General features: G+C 42.2%; 2 protein-coding genes across 3 annotated transcripts in view; both read left to right on the plus strand.

Annotated features, from left to right (window-relative positions):
* The window catches only part of CREG1 (cellular repressor of E1A stimulated genes 1), a 64,223-nt gene extending 47,814 nt beyond the window's left edge, over positions 1-16,409 (plus strand). The window contains exon 4 of the mRNA XM_075515901.1: positions 16,391-16,409. Within this exon, the coding sequence (XP_075372016.1) occupies position 16,391 (1 nt within the window). The 3' untranslated portion in view covers positions 16,392-16,409. The remainder of the gene's footprint in view (positions 1-16,390) is intronic.
* CD247 (CD247 molecule) overlaps positions 1-18,088 on the plus strand; it is a 57,543-nt gene that overhangs the window by 30,776 nt on the left and 8,679 nt on the right. For both annotated transcript variants that reach the window (XM_075515910.1, XM_075515919.1), the window contains exon 3: positions 16,391-16,497. In XM_075515910.1, the coding sequence (XP_075372025.1) occupies positions 16,391-16,497 (107 nt within the window). The remainder of the gene's footprint in view (positions 1-16,390; positions 16,498-18,088) is intronic.

Consider the following 18,088-nt stretch of genomic DNA (forward strand, 5'->3'; position numbering starts at 1 on the left):
GTGTAAGAAATGTGATTTATCTGTCTGCAAAGGATAATAAAGTAGTCATTCTCTACTTAACTATGGCTATAAAGCTATTATTAAAACCAGCCTGGAGAGTGTCTAGTGTGCAATGCCCAGGGGGGCAGCAAGCATAAAAGGGTGCCCTTGGTTGATGTCATGGCTCTGCATTTTCTGTTCCTCTCTGAATTATCCTGATCAGCACTGAGAATGTCATTAAACTGCAAGTGCTTTTTCGTATTTAGAAGTCCTATTTTGTAACTTTCTACAGTACAGAGTAATTTTAAAGAATAGGAGAAACACTGAACAGTCTGTAGGTAACTATAGAAAATAATTTAATGAAGTCAGTTTAATGTCTTTCTGTCCTTTTCCACCGTTAAGATTGTCTGCATAAAATGCACTTTCTTGGCCTTTTGACAAGTACTCGGGATGTTTGTGCATAAGTTGTTTGGGTAGGATCATTCTGATTTCAACACATTATAATCACCTCAATGCTTGTTCTATTGATTTCCATCCCTGTGTAACCTAATAAAGTTATAAAGTATATTTTTCAATGAAGTCAGACATGATTTTGCTAAAACTGCTAGGGTTCTTCTCTTTTGACTTAGAGTAGTGCATTTGCGATTTGAGGAACTCGGATACAAATGACTGGGAGAGTAACGCCAAATTCTCTATAATATTGCAAGCAGCATGTGGAATTGGCTTATTTCACTCTTACACTTCTGCTCAATAATAAAAATAAAATACAATTCCTGACTGAAAATAAGTATATTAATTTTGCTTCATCAGTTGCAAAGTGAGTAATTATTGAACAAAATGGCTACACATTTTTCCATGCAAATGCTGGTGTCATCAGCCACACTAGAATAAGCACAAAACATTTCTGTGGTAATTAGTAGAGTCGGTCAGGGTTTCTGGAAGTCAAAAGAGTTCACAAGTTGACCCACATGTGTTAATAACTTTGATCAGCACTTTTATTATTAATTTCAACGCTAATAGGTAACTGCATTGATGGTAAAATTTAAGCTGCTCGTATGCTAGTAGAACTTGATCATTCATCTACCCTGAGTTTGCCGAAGAGGAATATGATCCTGATTAGAAGCAAGTCTGTATGCAAACAGATAAATGTAATCCTTTGCACTAATCTGCTAGGATAAATTCAAATAGAGTTTATTTTGTTTGTAAAATATAATTTACTGACACTTCATAAAAAGCTGAAAGTACAACTAACTTTGACATATGATTTTTTAAAAATCTTAATTATTCAGTTATGCCTTGAATTACAAATTGGTTGTGCGTGAATTCTAATCGTGCCTGATATCTGGTATTGGGTTATACTGCAGATAGGATAACCAGCTGCAGAATTTAATGTTATCTCTTAAAAGCTGCAGAAATACTAATCTCTGAACAGCCTATCTAGAGGGTATTTCTAAGCCGTAGTCAACTGAGAATTTTAAGTGAAGCAGGATATTCATTGTGATACTTTATTTAGCTTTACGTAGGTTATAAATCTCAACATAAAACTTGAATTCATTTACTGCTCCTAAAGAGTACATAATAATTTTGCCTAGGATTTGTTAAGTATTTTTTTGCCTTATATGCTACCAATATTATAATAGTTAGTGCTAGAAATGTGATAGGGAAAAGAGAAGAAATTTTGCTTCCAAGCTGGTAAACTATGTCTTAAAACCGTAGGGTTTGGATCACTGATTGTTAGCATGGTAATAAAATACCTGAACAGAAACTTTTTCTGTCCCAGGTAGTCGGACTTTTTCTTTTTTAGGGACTTTAACTATTCTGATCATAAACTCACAAGACCGAGATACATAATGGTGGGGCACCAGGAGGGAACGAGGCTTGTAGCAGGGAAGTTTGGCTTTAGGGGGCTTACGGCACTAGTTTGGTAAAATAAAATTATCTTAGGTCTATGCAGTTTTGCTTATTATTTCTCTGTTGACATTTTCTTCAGTGTTTTCTCCAGCATATGAAATACAATGTATTTGTTTAATTTAAAATAATGTTTGCTCTATAGCTATAGCTGTATCTAGATCTGTATGTATGTATGTAATTTAGATAAAATAACACTATGTGACAGTGGATGCCATCATATCCTAGAAATTTCAGGTGACTGCATGGAATCTCTTAGGTAATGACTTTCTGTGTCATGTCCAAGATGAAAATTGACTGACAGGAAAAATACATAGTGAATTTTTCCCCATCGTTTTTTGTGAATCAGTTTTATATTCTAAACAGTATCAGGTAGAGCAGGTTACAAAGCCAGACTTCTTTTGCTTCATGCACATGGACTTTTCTCTTAGACCTTTGTATCTTGTGCATGTGCTGTGCTCTTCCTCAACGAAGTTGTTTGGAGAGTTAGATACATGTATTTGGTCCTGTGCCATGAGCTGAACCATCTGGTCCTTCCTGCTTTTTTTTGCCTTGTAGTAAATCATTCTAATGTAGCTCTTGTAATGGACTTTGAGTCAACCATTGCTAATTTTTGTTGATAAAATAGAAATATAACATTGGCATGTATTTCTATAAAAATAGCACTGTTTAAAGTGAAGGGTTCAGAGGCAACTATTTTTTGCTAACTTCTGATGTGTAGGCATGTGAAAATGAATTGCAGAAGAACAAACTGTAAAGTTACTCTGAAAGCAGGGTAGAATACAGCAAATCTAAAGAAAAGAGTAATGAAAAGTTTTATTTTCCAGAAAAAAATATTATACCATCATAGCTCCCCAAACTTAAATTTGTTACAGTAAGTAAAGATTTCTTGTATAATGAATATTGTGTTAGAAAAAACATTTGCATCTATCTTTTAATTATTGCTTATCACTATATGTTTCTTGTGTGTCCATGAAGGTGTGTGTGTGTCTGCTTTGGGACTAAACCTATTCTCATTGAATTAAATGGCCTGTGCTGACTTCTGGTGAAATCAACAGTGTGAAGAATGAATTCACCTCATTACAGAATCTGGTCTTTAGTGGGAAGAGAACTGGGACATTTATTTACATTCACTTGTGTTTTTTCCTCCATTTGGATGTGATAAACCTGAATATAATCCTCTTGAGTGCTATCAGTTTGAATAACTTTACTTTTTTTGTCTGTAAAAACAGGGTAACTTCTCCAAACAGTTTTCAAGGGATAGATTGAAATAATTAATGCACATCTAATGGCTAATTTGGTGGGTAACGCTTTGCTTAATGGGATTAATTCCATGCTTGCATATACAAGAAACTCCAGGAGGCATAAATGAGGCTACTGCAAAGCACCTCAAAGTAGTATTTGTCTCTAGTACTTTCCCTCTTCCCCTCTATCATATGAGGAATACACACTAAGTCCAGATGTGAATGAATTATGGATTAATCAATTTGTTTTACACAAGCCCATGCATTATCTGGGCAGCCCAGCTTTGTGTTACATATTTTAAGTAGTACAATATACAATAAACAGTTCTGTGGCAAGAAGAAATTTTAATGGATAGAAGTAGAAGAAGGATTTTCATAGAGAGTACATAGCAAAAGTAAATGTAATGCTAAGGATCCTTTTCACGTTTAGGAGAAAATATATTTCCTGTGGGCATTTGATCATTTGGCAATCTTTCACCCCATCCAACAGTTCTGTAACTGCACTTTCCAACATTGTGCTTCAAATAAAGCTTACCTAAGCTCTCAGTGTTATGAAAAACGGAGCTCGTATAAATTTCCTTTGCATTCTAACTCCATCTCGGCTGCACATAAAAGTAAACAAATACAGTTTCCAGGCAGTCTTTTTATCTGTCTGCACATCTCGGAGGCTTCCCAATAAGGCTTTTTGTGTAGAGAGAGGGGGTGTTTAAAGTAAATGTAATTCGAAAATTTTCATCCATTTTAGAAACAGCATTAAAGACCTTAAAAGAAACATGTTCTATGAGATTGACAAGCAATTAGATCAGTGCAGTGATAGTGCAATGCATAATTCTACACTTACAAAATTAATCGGAGTGAGAAAAATCAGCAAGAACATAATATCCCATCTTAAGTGGCTGTTTCAGGTATGTGCTCTAAAACTCGAAGGTATGAACAGAATTGTTCTGTAAACTATATCCAGTAAGCGGCTCAGCTACTTGTCTACATTAAGATGCAAGGAATCAATACAAGGAATCTAAATGCTCTAGAAATAGCTATGACATTTCTCCAGAAAAACAAAACAAAACAAAATCCAGTCATAAACAACAAGGGTGGGATTTCTGTGTGTGGTGTTTCTGGAAAATCTTTTCATTAAAAAGCCTGAAGAAAAACCAATAGGGTAAATTCAGTGCGGTAGATGAAATTAGTTTCAATCACTGATGATAGCTCACCTTTCCAGGTTCCTTATACTGATTTACATGACCTAGACAGAGCTTTTAAGAAAAGGGCCCTTCTGTTTCTATATGCTTTACAAAGTGCGATGTATGCATACTAAGCTTCACAAGTAAGATCAGCATTGTAGCTTACAGCAATATGCGCATTATCAGCCAAGTTTCCTAATGAGATCAACCTTATGTCACTGTCTTTATCAGTTGGCCCATTTCCACTAAATTTAACAGAGGGGTTAAGGTTTTCAATAGGCAATTAAGTTTCTCCAGGTTTCATGAGAACTGATGTCTGGACGGAGAGAGAAACTCAAGGCAGTGCCTGCATGGGAGCAGCACAAGCTCAGCAGGGACCGGTTTGGTTTAGGCTGCCGTTGGCCGGCTGATGGGCATCCACAGCAACTACCACCGCTGGGCAAGGCTGGCATTGTGTGACCTGTGGGGACGTGAGGGTGGGAGAAGGTTTAAGGCGTGTTCAGAGACACTGGAATTTTTTTTTATAGTGTAGGAATAAAAACGGAGAGAGGAGAGGAAGCAGAGATTTGCATCTGGGGATACAAAACAGAGAATACAAATTAGTACGATGAGTGATTTCAGTAGCCCTTTTTCCCCCCTGTTTGTGCTGACTTTACGTGTCTATAATTCAACTTGTTCTTAGTTTTAATGCAAATACAGATCAACCTCTAAAATCCCATCTCTATCATCGTATGTGCTTGATGGTATAAAAATAATAGATCCTGCAGTGTTCATTTTGGTGGACTGATGTCTAACTCTGGTGGTACTCACTCTCGTGGATTGACTTACTGTAGAATATTGCCATGTTTTTTCCTTTACAAAAAAGATCTGCAAAAAATCCCAGTGTGTTAATGTTCAAATACTTTCTTCTTCTGCCCCTCTGAAACCAGCACGTTCAAGAACTATATGAAACCTCAGGGTCTTTAGTGCATCGTCATCCCATCCTTTCTTCGGCATGCAGAACATGAGCCGGTCACTTCGTCATTAAATGCTTGTGGGAATCGATGGAGATTTCCTGGATAGAAGGAGTGCAGAATTTGGCCTGTCCTTTTCAGACAAGCTGACCCAGTGCATTGCCAAGGGTTGCTAAAGCTTTGTGCAACATCATCTGTTAATTATCGCTAGCAAATGAACTCTGAAGTTGAGCCTGTTTTGGAAAATGTTTTTATGTTATTAAAAGGTCTGTGATGTAAGCTTAAATACAGAGTGGTTATCTGGACTGTGAACAACATAGAACACTGAAAAATTTAAAACTGCAAAAAATAAATGCTTTTCCAGAAAGCCTACAATGCTGAGGATTTTCTGCTTTACAAAAAGTGTGATTTTAATACCCATATTATACATCAACAACATAAATTGTGATTCCCCCCCAACCCTGCACCATTATATTCTTAAATTTGGTGTTCTTACTAATTTTACATAACTTTGCTTGGAAGCTCTCATATTCCCTTTCAGCACAGTAGTTATTATGACCAATGAACAATTAGAAAAAATATTGTTAATACAATAGAAATTAACTACCAGAATAGATAACGGGCATGACTGGAGAATTTACTTAATATTTGTAAAAGTAGTTTGATGGCTAACAGACACCTCTGTTAACACTTCTCATTTGTTAGCGGTGATGTAGAGATATATTTTAATGTATATATTGAATACTGGAATTAACTTGATAAATTTTAATATTAGTTGCATGCACTGTAGATATGGGTAAAGCATAATTGTTTACTTTCATCTCAGTCACAAACACTGACATAGGAAGGTTTGAACTCTTACTGTAAATATACAGGAAATTTTCTTTGTGATGAGAGCTTGGGGTCCTTCTTCTTTCCTTGTTTTGCTTTTTCCACAAGTCTGTCTCTCCATAGAGAAGCAATTAAGAAGGTACTAACTCCTAGTGTCTGAGATTTTGAGAGCACTTCAATATTTTTGGCAGTTAAAGTATTACTTTCATTATTCGTATCTTATAGGTGGCAAAATAAAGGTATTGTGTAAAATCATTAAAGATAAGGAAATTTCCTCCTATTTCCCCCACCCCCCACAGGAATGCATTGCTTTTTAACAGTCCTTAATTCAGTCAAAATCTATATGTAGGCTCTTCATATTTGCCATTTCCTACCTATGTATGAAAAGGTATGTCCTAAAATGTAGCCTTTTTTTTTTTCTTATCCTGTAATGCAATCTGAGATAAGGTTTTCTAAAATTGGGTGTAGTCCCTCAGGTGGCTTGTAATAAAATGCAGTGATGGAGGCATTACCAGCCACTTGACAGAGGAATACAGGTCTCAGCAGTAAGGTGTTAATGGGGACGTAAAGCCATGCCCCCGTGCCCCACTTGCAGATCCATGACTAACTCCCTTTCTCTTTAGCAGCATTTTACTTTGCCATAAATTTTTAGCTGTATAGTTGCTACATGCTATGAAAATGTGAACGCTTCCGAATTAGAGGAAGAACACTTCAGAGGTGGAAGAAGCAATTCCTTCTTTGCTCAAGGGGAATTCATGACAGTCCGTGGAGTTAGGGTTTGTTCCAAGACCCTTTGCTGAAGAGCTCCATTGTGATATTTCCTTTTTGTGATAGCTCATGCGTTGGCTCTTTTTTATAAGGCCTGTGAAATGCTTCATGTTCAGAGTGTTGTTTTCCTAGTGGAATATTCCCCTATGGTATTATTATTATTATTGCTAAGCTTTGGTGAGTAATGCTGCAGAAAGAATATGCAGGGAATTAATATTAAACCAAGTCCTTAATCAACCTTTCTCTTTACTCAGTACGTAACTGCTGTTGCATGTTTTTTTTTGTCTGTGCGTCTCCTAGCAGAGGCAGGATATAACACGCATGGCTCTCCATTAAGTGGGTCAGTAGCAGGGGGCTGAAGGCCTGCTCTGAAACCTCTCCCTCCTTGGTGCAATGTGCGTAGCTACTACAATGTATGGAGCTCAGCCGTTGGCGCTGGTATAACCTTCTTCCTGCCTGATAACCTGAGGCCACCACTGCCTCTGTAAGATGATTTAACTGTTTCTCTGCTTGACACCAAGCTTCACTAGTAATTTCTTCACGCTCAGAAGCCTTCTTACAAGTGGATGTCTATACAGGGACTGCAATGAAAACATCTAGAGACTTTGCAAGTCTTAACAGTCTGCTCCCAGTTGTCCTGCTGGATGAACTAAAGTAAACCTTGCAAACTTTCCGCAGCTTTGCATATGTCTACCTTCCTTATGATTCAGTCATGATATTTACCTGCTGGAAAACATTATATGAGGAATGTGTTGAAAACCCTGGATGACAGCCACCTGGGTTTTGCAAAATGTTGCTGTAGGCTTAACCTAAAACAGTGGATGGCTTTCGTTACTGGGGGTTTGGTGCCCTTCCTGACACTGGCTCTTTTGGCATGGGTTAGATGTGGTGCTGTCAGTGAGCTTAGGTGGAAATTGATCCTAGAGGAAGGAAAGGAAAACTGGTTTCATCCCAGCAGGATTCTCTGTGATGAGTGTATGGTCACAGCTTTGACTGTACATCAAGGATGGCTCCTGTAAGTGTCACAGCTTTGGTCCGTGTTGGCTGCAACGCAAGGAATTGCTCATGGGCGGACTTATGTCTGTAAATAGCCTTGTAGCTGCAATTCTCCCTCCAGCACCTCCACCCTCAGCTTGCATCGCTGTGATGGAAAAGTTTCCTACTTTTCTTCTCTGCTTGCAGCTGATCAAGAGAGTTGCAATTGAGCTCAGTCTGAGACAAAACAGCCCTCTTAAGTCTCTTGTTGAGGTCGTGCATCTCTGCACTTAGTTTGACATGAGCCGTGAAATCAGAGTAGTCCCTCCCTGCACTAACACTGAGACAAGAAGAAAACGCACCCATTAGTCTGTGCTTGCTGACGGACTCTGAATATTTTGTGCGCAGATATTTCTATTCCGTTATTACCCAGCTAGTAGAAAGCCATTTCCCGCCAATAGTGATAGCCAGCATAAGCTTAATGATTCTTGGAAGTCTGAAACTAGGATAAAAGGGAGTGGGGGGTGCCTTAAATCTCCCAGATGGGAACCGTTCATGTTATTAGTATATTTGATTACTGGAGCCATTGGCAGTGAGCTAGCAGCAAGCTGTTTAGTATAACCATACTTCCACTGCTTTTTGTAAAGTCTAACTTAAAAGTGTTAATTTAAAGTGCTAGGGAAACGTCTGCCATGTCTGTGAGGTGCTCACTGAACAGAGAAACACATCTGATTGCGATCAACAGCATCTTGTATCTGACTTAGTGTCTCTTTCTTCAACCTTGCGGCATGTAGTCTCTTTGGGATTCCCAGTGAGCCGAGATGTGTAGACTGAATTCTTTTAAGTAGTCCTCCATCATGTGCATTGGGTTGTAGATGGAAGCTAAACATGAAAAGGCCACCTAATAGTAAATCAGTCTGGGGTGAGTTACTGTTGTGGGATGCACAGACAAAATTGGTAGAGGAAGGGAAGGGGTAAGTGACCTAGAAACAACCATTTGAATAGTAACTCTTGCCTCTTGGGGCACTTAACAACAGATTGGATTAGACAATAGGAAATTTACAGTGGGGAACATCTTTTGCGTTAACTAGATTAAACTTCTGCTGTCTCTGATGAAGATGGGTCTAGTAAAAGAACACGTGTCTAATCTAAAACCCCTACAAAAGCTGAAAAAGCTGCACGGCTTGCATCTGTCACCTGGGCTTGTTGGATATCCAGGTTCTGCAATCACCCTATGCATGGTTTGCTGTCTCTAGGCAGCAACATCAGGTTTGCTTCAGGAAAGCCCTTTGCACCAAGTTTTTGCAAAACCGAGAAGTGAAAGCAGTTGCTTTTTCTGAGAATGACTGACTGTTTTGACGAAGTGAGGAGTCCCCTTCCAGAGATGAGCAAGGCACTTCCCTCCTTTCTGTTTCTGACGAGGCTCTGGAAGGATTTGGAGGGTGACAGATTGCCTTATTTAATGATATGTTCAAAGTTAATCTTCTTCACCTTCAGACTGGAAAGGTAGACCATTTACTGTTGTTTTCTGCACACACCAGGTCCTCTTTCCACAAATCAGACAGAGAAATTTGTTGTTGGAGATCTTCCTGTCTTGCTCCTGTTACAGTACCGTGGACTTTTTATTAGAGTCTTTATTCCATGATGTGCTAGAAAATGTTTGGCCCTTTGTGGCATTATAATCTTTTCCTTCTTTTGAATCTATTTCTTCCCAAATAAACCAGAAGGAAACTTGCATTATTTGAACTTTGTGATAGTGCCTCCCTGATCCTAGGAGGAGTATGAAGGGCTCACAAGGATCCTAAAACACCTTAGCTTGACCAAAACACCTTAGCTTGACCTCATGTTTCCATACTGCTAACATTCTCTGGCATAAAAAAGTAGAAGTTAATGACTTGAAATACTTTCCTCTTTTAAATGTAATTATTCTGGCTGCCTATCGTGTGGTATTGTAACCTGAATCCTGAGCATATCAGTAGTTTGCTCCTTGGCTTTAAAGCTGAGGACAACAGCAAACCATAATGTTGAACTTCACGGGCATGAGCCGTGCTTTTGGCCACGTTTCATAAATACGTGATGGTGTATTGATGACAAATACAGGAGTCTTCCTCAGCGCTAAAGGAACTGGTGGTAAGGAAAAAAACCCCTAGTAATGTAAACAGCTTTTGACTTTTTTGGCAAGGCAAGTGGCTGGTATGAAAAGACAAACCTGGAAATCTTTTCAGGCAGCAAGCTCAATGGCATTTTTCTGTGGTGGGGTTATTGTATCTTCCTGTGTAGGAGCCTGCTGGCTTTCCTTGGGAGTCTTGGTTTTGCAGATATGGTAGTGGGGAAGTTTTATGTTGAAAGGGTTACTTGGCCCTGTAATCTTAATATAATTTAATGATCAACAGGACTATCTTTAGTCTCCACATCAAGGGAGAAGCCTCCTGACTTGACATACTTCCTTTGATGCAAGGGACGCCTTGCTTCACTCATTTCTGTTAACTGACTACTGTGCACATCAGATCTGTTAATACACCATGCCTGGTGTAATCCAGGCCTTTTCTTCCCTCAGTTGTTTTTGCGCAAATTTTTCCACTGATGTGCCCAAAGAGTGGCATGGAGGAGCCTCATCCTTCTGCAAGGGAAGGAGGATTTGGCCTCTGCTTCTTCAGTCTTGGAGTGTCCCAAGTTTGTTTATTATTTATATCTATGAGTAAAAAACATAGGAATATATAAAAAAATAAAATGCAGGATAGATATGTTCTCTATGAACAGGATTATCTTTCATAATTTTAGGTGGCTAACTTTTAGGCATTTAGTCTAGGCTGTCTCTTCAGATGCAAGCCTGTATACACTTGAAGTGAAGCACCACGCGGGGTGCTCGTCTCTCTTCCCTTTCTGCTCTGAGCCCAGGCAGCATCTTGCTTTCAGACAGCGGCAGCGAGGCAAGATCCATCATGCCCAGCTTCTCCCTGCGGTCAACCTCTGTAGCGAAAATCTGGTGGGCGCCTGATGTGCGGCGTGGTGGTGGTGGCACCCACAGCTGTGAAAGTCTGTCCCCGGGGTGGGCCGGGAAACACAAACCTGCAGCAAGAGGTTTTTGGAAGATAAGCGGTAGAAGTAAGGTGACTTGCATGCAGTGACCGTGAGTCCCTCAGATCGCTGCTGGTGGAGGACGGTGATGTCTGAGAAATGCTGTCTGCTTTGCCCCGGCATGTAGCTGCGGCAGTTCTTGGTTGTTGGGAGAAGGCACTACAGTTTCTGCCTTTAAACACCTTCGTATGTAACTGCAGTTGCATCAATAAATCTCTCATGCTGGGACTGGTTTTCATGGGCTTCACTGAGAAACTCAGTTTTAGGGAAGATAAAATTCTTCATTTATAACTGTGTTACTGAATTTTGGTAACCCCTAAAAATAAAACTCTTAAATGAATCACTTAACGAGGGCCATGGGAGAGAGGAAATTTTATGGTGGACAGATTTGATCTGAATTTACAAGTAGTTCAGCTTTTACAGTCTGTATTTCTTAAACTATTACCAGGAATCATGGTCTAACTCAATCCAGATGCACACTAAAAATGTCGGAGGGGGAAAATCCTATTTAAAAGAAATGCACCTGCGTGTTTCAAGGGTCCAGGCCGTGTTTCAGTGATTCGCTTCAGCAGATCCCTGTTGGGACTGGCTGCATTGAACTGGCAGTGGGGGCCAGCCCTGTGGACGTGGCCCCGGGCAGCCTTGGGGGAGCGGCTGGCAGCGTATGCAGGCGGCAGGTGGCTGGAGAGAAACCCGGGGCCACATGCAGGAAAGCTGGTGCTGGGCCTGAGCTGGTAGGTTGAAACTGCTCTCCAAAACCACACCGCGCAGGGCGGACTGCCGCGCAGTGCTCTCGAGGCGGGCACCCGCAGCATGGCCTCCCTCACCGGCCCCCGGGCTTCCTCCCCTTCATCTACCGGGGTTGCTGTCGGTCTGTTGCCGAGGGTTTTTTCTCACTTGCTTGTCACTAGCAGTTGGTGTGAATTGGTTGTTGGGTTTTTTTCTTCCTCCACCCTCCACTTTAAAAAGCAAAAGGCCGCAGTGGGTTGTTGCGGGGGCACTGGCAGTGCTGCTCCGGGGGCGTGAGTGTGGAGCAGGACGAGGAAGGTGTGCCAGCCCGGGGTCCAGGCGTGCGTGTGCACAGACCTGCAGCGGCACAAGAGAGTGCCCGGGCATGGAAGAGGGCAGGGCTGCATCACTGGGTGGGAGGAGAGGAGAAGAGGGGAACAAAAGTCTAGACTTTGGAAGGAAGAGGTGCTGGGAAGAAACTTCTCAGCGGCAGAAGTGCAGCTTGGGAAAGAGTCCCAAGTGTGGTAGCAGGCAGCTGGGGTTTAGGATTGAGAAGGGCTGGCAACCTTGTCATGAAATGCAGCAGTGCTCCCCTTGCTGACTTGGTCTCCTTTCTTTTCCTGCCACCTCATCTGCTATGGCTCTGCCAGTCTTTACTCAGTCTGTGTCAGCTCCTTATACAAAGCTTTCCATAGCTTCTCCTGTACAAACTCCTAAAAAAATAGTAATTACCTAATGCTGTAAGTTGGATAGGTTGTTTCTGGTTTCCCTTAGCATCCTCGTGGTCTATGAGTAAATGTCATCCCCGCTGTGTAATAGGAGATCTAACTGTGCAGCTGCTTGCATAGGAGCACATGGTGAGCAAGGGTAAGCGCAAACTTTCTAATTGTTATTCCTTCAGAGCTTGCTTCCCTCCTGAGCAAGAGCACCACTTTGGCCTCATCCTTAAGCCCTTGTGTATTTGTGTACTTAGATGTCGACTTGTGACTCAACTCCTTTTTGATGCCTGGAGAGAGGGATGCTGTTTGTCTGAGCCATGTTTAAGCAGTAAGCTTGACATCATTTACAATGCAACGTAACTGTATTCCCTGCCAGCCTGTGACTTGACATTAGCTGTGCCACACACCTGTACTTAGACATCTTGCTTTAAAGCCCTGCTGTATTTTACTGGACTGCTGAAATTTGGACTGGTAAAACACTGGTACATGCATATTGAAAAGATGCGGTGCAACTCACAGTAGGCACTGGGTAAACTGCAAGGTTAACAGAGTGGGAATTATCAGTGAAATGTTTATTTTTTGTGCTTTGCTCTGCATAAGGCAGCTGAGTGTGACTGCTCCCTCAAGGCTGGCAGGCTTGGCTCTGCCCAGCTCCCATCATCAGCCCATCCACTGCAGTGGTGCGACCTTGGCCTCAGCTGCCCAAACCACGGCTCGGGGCCGATAAGGGGCAGAGAGTACATTTTGGTGGTGCCTAAGGGACTGGCCTGCTGGTTTTGCATGTTGTGCAAATATTGAAGAGGCAGTAACCCCTCCTCTAGCAATTTAAAAACCTAAACTGATCCTGTTCACATGAATGGATGCTAACTGTTTTAACTGCTACTTGTTCATTACACCACGTATCTCTTTGACCTTTGTTTCAATAGGCTTTGTATCTTTTGTCTTTTTCTCTCTCTCGCTTTCTAATCCGGAAAGCTGTTGCAAAGGTTATTATTTAGAAAGTGCTTTGTACCTTTTTTTTTTTAAAGAATACAGAAATCAAACATATTAAGGAAGGAAAAGACATGAACTAATTAATTTTCTTGGTTTGTTTCTAATCGTTGGACTTTATAATTTTCTCAATACATATTTTCCCTGGAACCATCACAGCCAGACAATGTCTAGCAGGATTTTCCTCACTGAACAGCTTTAATCCATTACCTGGGGTGCTGGAGGCCAGGCTGCCCCAGATAAGCACTGTGTAGGCACTTGGGCAGCTCCACAGAGTCAGCCAAGGTTGACCACGGCTGACATGGAGCTACAGCTAAGTCCTCTGCACTCTTGATTTCTCCTCCATAGTCCTCTACATCTCCTGCTCGAGCTCCTCCTGGTCTGTGGAGTTTATTAGTGCTGGAGAAATACTGGACTTGAGATGACAGCATGAACGTGCCCTGCTTTGGTACTGGGAGTCAGGGCCAGGATCCCCAAAGCCTTCTTCAGTAGCATCTCAGATACCCCCAGGCTTCCCGCCTCTGGCTGCTCTGTGCTGGGCTGCTTGCCTTCCTTACATTGTATTTTTGAGCACAGTGCTGGAAAACCCTGAGCTGCTTCTGGACACATCCAGCTTGAGGCCAGGGTACGCTGGGGCAGACTGCTGCACTGTGTGAAAGCAGCTGAATTACTGCTAGAAACAAATTGCCTCTGGATGCTGTACAGCTGTATTCCCCGATGCTGCATTTTAGCTACCAAGTCTAACGTGATTCAAGCTGGTTTTGTGTTGAACCTACTCTGGCGTAAAATATTGTCCTGTGACTGTTTAGAAGAAAAACTCTGGGAGGCTAATCTCAGCTTGTTTGTTGGTTTAATATACAATGTTGGGCAAATAACTTAATCTCTCTGTCTCCATTTACCCCATGTATATGAGGTCTTACAATCCTGAAAAAATATGGTGAAGGTTATTGTTTATAAAGTGCTTTGAACCTTTTTTTTTAAATAATAGAAATAGGAGGGGAAGAAGGAAAACCATCTAGGATCTTAATCTTAATTTATTTCCATGGATTTGTTTCTAAACACATGATTTTAAAAAAATGAATGCGAACTCCTAGTTCAGACAAGCAAACAAGTCGACTGTTTGGAAATTTTTTTTTTTCTGGCTGTGTTAGGCTCTCAGTGGGAACAGTGATTGTATCATCATCTGCTTGAGAATTTACAATTACATTACCAAGTATCCAGGCACAGCTTTTCAGTCATGCTTTATATAAATTGCACACTTGAGCAGTGTGATAGGCCATCATCATTAACTTTATTTCTGCAAAGGAGACTTCCTCACGGTGGTGAGTGCGTACTGCCTGCATGTCATCTGCAAGTTTCTTCTAATGAAATTGTCAGCGTGGCCCGATGAGCCAGGGAGAAACCCCAGCGCGCAGAATGGTCCCGCTCTCAGCACTGGAGTAACTCAGCACCTTGAAGCACTGCTCTAAGTGGTTCAACTACCCTCCGTCACATGTGGTTAATAAGAATTGGCACACTTTGTTCACCTTAGGAAGGAGATGAATCATACCAATTCTTTTCAATTTATCTTCATCGAAGGGCTTCACAGGCTCTTGATCATTCTTGTCTTTCTCTTTTGAACTCCCTCCAATTCTTTGTACAAAGCACATCTCAGATTCATATTTAAGTGATTTTTTTTTTTTTAATAACTGTGCAATACAGCTTTTCCTTTGGGGATGGACCTGGAGCCGCATATTGGATCTATAGTTACTTAGGCTTCTCAGCCTGAATTGCTTTGGTTTTTTTTTAGCTACATTTGTGAACTTAGTATATGTTTACAAACTGATACAGGGGCAGTTTCATCAGTTTTAGCTGCTGAAACCCAACAATACTACTGTGCCCTGCTTGATATGGTCAGGGTATAAACATATGCAATGTTGACTAGGAAATGCACATCAACATCTTCTGAGTAACAATTTTATTGAGCTCTCAATTAGGGCAGTAGGAGATTTTTCTCCCTCAGAAAAGTTTTAACATTTCTTTTAAAAACAAATAAAACCCAAAAATCTTCTGGGGGCAATCCATCCAACAAGAGGCAGCCAGTTGAGGTTCCTGTGCAGGGAATTCAGGTTTAAAACCTTCCTCTCAAACCGAAAGCACATCAGGGTGTCTCATGGGTATCTCATGGGTGTTTCCTGACATTTGGGGTTAAAAGTCTGTCTCTCCTGCCCATAGTTCCCTTCTCATGATTAATGGTCTCCAACATCCCCAAACTGGGAGCCCAAGAGAACCCTCACAGAGAAGGCACTGCAGCTTTATGGTTACAATGTATAACCTGGGATACAGGAGATGCATCTTCAAATTCCTCTTCTGAATAAAGTAGAGTAGCGATTTCAGCCTGGATCTCCAGCCGACTATGGTGGTGTCAATCTTTCTTTATGTTTAACACAAAATTTTGTCCTGAGAAGCCCTTCCCTAAAATTTTGTCCAAACGGACGTATTTTCTCACACACAAATTTTAGTTGATGAAGGAATCCCTAGCGAGGCCCAGTAATGGATCCCTGCAGGAGATGCTGCTGGATTTTCCCAGAAAACAAATGCTCTGTGTGAGGCTTTCTTGCAGTAACTGCGGTGTTAGTGATCCTTGGTTGTCTCCATGCAGATCCTGTGCTCGCTCCCTGACCCACGCCTGCGAGCTGCAGGGAACAGAGCCTGGACTGTGCGGGTGGGAAACTCTAGGTAAAATGTCCTGTATTGGTTGAGGGAGGTTGCAAACATTTCCAACCTTGGAGATACTCTAACTCGGCTGGCTGAGGTCCTGGACAGCCTGGTCTAACTGACCACGTTTAGAGAAAGGGTTGGACCTGCAGTGGTCCCTTCCGACCTCATTAATCCTATGATTCTTATTCAGATTTCCATCTCCTTTGCAAACGGACAGACTTGCCCTCATACTGGCTATTTTTTTGTGAAGCACCATGCGGTACTGCTGCATTTATGCCATCAAGCACGCAGTGATATAAATCTTGTTTGTTGATGTATGTGATGTTTCTGTGCAGATGCTGTACCAATTCTTGGACTGACAGACCCAAGACTCTGCTACTTACTGGATGGATTCCTCTTCATTTACGCAGTCATCATGACAGCCCTTTTCGTGAAAGTGAAGGTCAGTCTATCCAAACACATGCATTTGGCTTTGGTGGTGTAAAAAAGCTGGGCTTAGCTGGAAAGTGGGGGTGGAGAGGAAGCACGTCTCTTAGAATAAGACCTTTTTATTTTTTTATTTTGTCTTTTTTGGTTTTTTTACTTTCCTCCTTTGCTGGTGCCAACCTGAGCGATCTGGGGGAATTCTTTCTGAGGGCTCATGAACGGAGAGGAAGAGAGTATGTGAGAGTATATTGATGCTACCGTTATGGATGCAGTCAGTGATTCTGGATATTGTAGCTGGGAAGTGCCTGATCAACAGTGATGTGGCTTCTTCTGCTGCTTTGTCATTGGAAACAGAGGACGGGATATACAGAAAATTCAGGATAAATGCCAAGCTTGTGAAGGATGTATTAAAATGTCTCAAGAAGTCAGGCATCTTTGATAGTATGAGTGTGATCATGCAAATTATATAACCCCAACAACCACAGGAGAGGAGTCAGGGGGACAGGACGGACACAAGTGGATGAGCTGTTGTTACCATCCAGCAGCTGTTCAGCATCTAGGGAGACACTTAATGGCTTTAGTGCACTTCCATGGAAGAAGATAACTTAATGTGATGGAGGCATGTACATTTCCAGACATGTACATGCTCTGAGAGCTCTGCTAGTCATGGGAGAGGAGCTGTCTGCTTCTCCCCGGCACAGGGCACTCCAATGCAATGGTGCTTTCAGCCAAGCCTAAGCAGGCCAAAAGGTGTCTTGGATGCCATCTGCACATCTGGCTCAGCCTCCCTGCAGAAGAAAAGCCTTGCTATGCTTGGGATCTCAGCTTGCTTCTCGCAGGTCGTGGCTGAGCTCACCAGCAGGAGCCCTGACAGGGTGATAATGTGCTGCTGCTGGTGCCCCACCGGCTCTTTGGTGGGATCATTTCTCAGGACTGCAAAGCCAGTGCTGAACCCAGAGAGAGGGAGGAATGTTTGGAGGAAATGAGCAGAACTCGGTAATGGTGAAGAAGCAGCGTTTTTTGTTGCCAGTGTAAATCCTGACTGCAGATGAAAGTGCTGGGACTGGAAGTCTTTTTGAGGCTGCTAGAGGGATGTGCTGCTGGGGCACATGGAGCGTGCACTGTACCTGCCAGCAGGAGCCATGCACCTCGCCTGATGCGGGGCGAGAACGCGATAGTTAAGGAGGGCTCAGCAAAGCATCCAAGGACGAGTGTGAACCTGGCACAGGGAGCTGCCGCAGCCACAGTGCGCTCGCCAGCCGCTCTTCCGCCCCCACCCAGAGCGTGTCTTAAGCGTGCTGCTGCAGGGGCAGAAACTTGTGTGGTTTCTCCCGCTGGGGCTCCCTGCAGGGGTAGAACTGGAGCTGGAAATGGCTCCTGGTCAGAGGCAGCGGCCTTAACCTTTAGGTCTGAGAGCGCTCGCTGTCCTCCCGGTGTGCCTAGCTGTTTGCTGATAACATGCATAGCATTCAGCTGCAGCAAATAAGCTATTGCATGAGGGAGGGCAGCAGAAAGAAGGGGAAAGCCATGCCTGTGGTTACGCGGGAGTCTCGCAGCCAAAAGCAGCAGAGGCGCTGCAGCTGAAGTGCCGCCGTAAAGCACCAAGA

Source organism: Mycteria americana, chromosome 1 (genome assembly GCF_035582795.1).
Source record: "Mycteria americana isolate JAX WOST 10 ecotype Jacksonville Zoo and Gardens chromosome 1, USCA_MyAme_1.0, whole genome shotgun sequence".
Lineage (NCBI taxonomy): Eukaryota > Metazoa > Chordata > Aves > Ciconiiformes > Ciconiidae > Mycteria > Mycteria americana.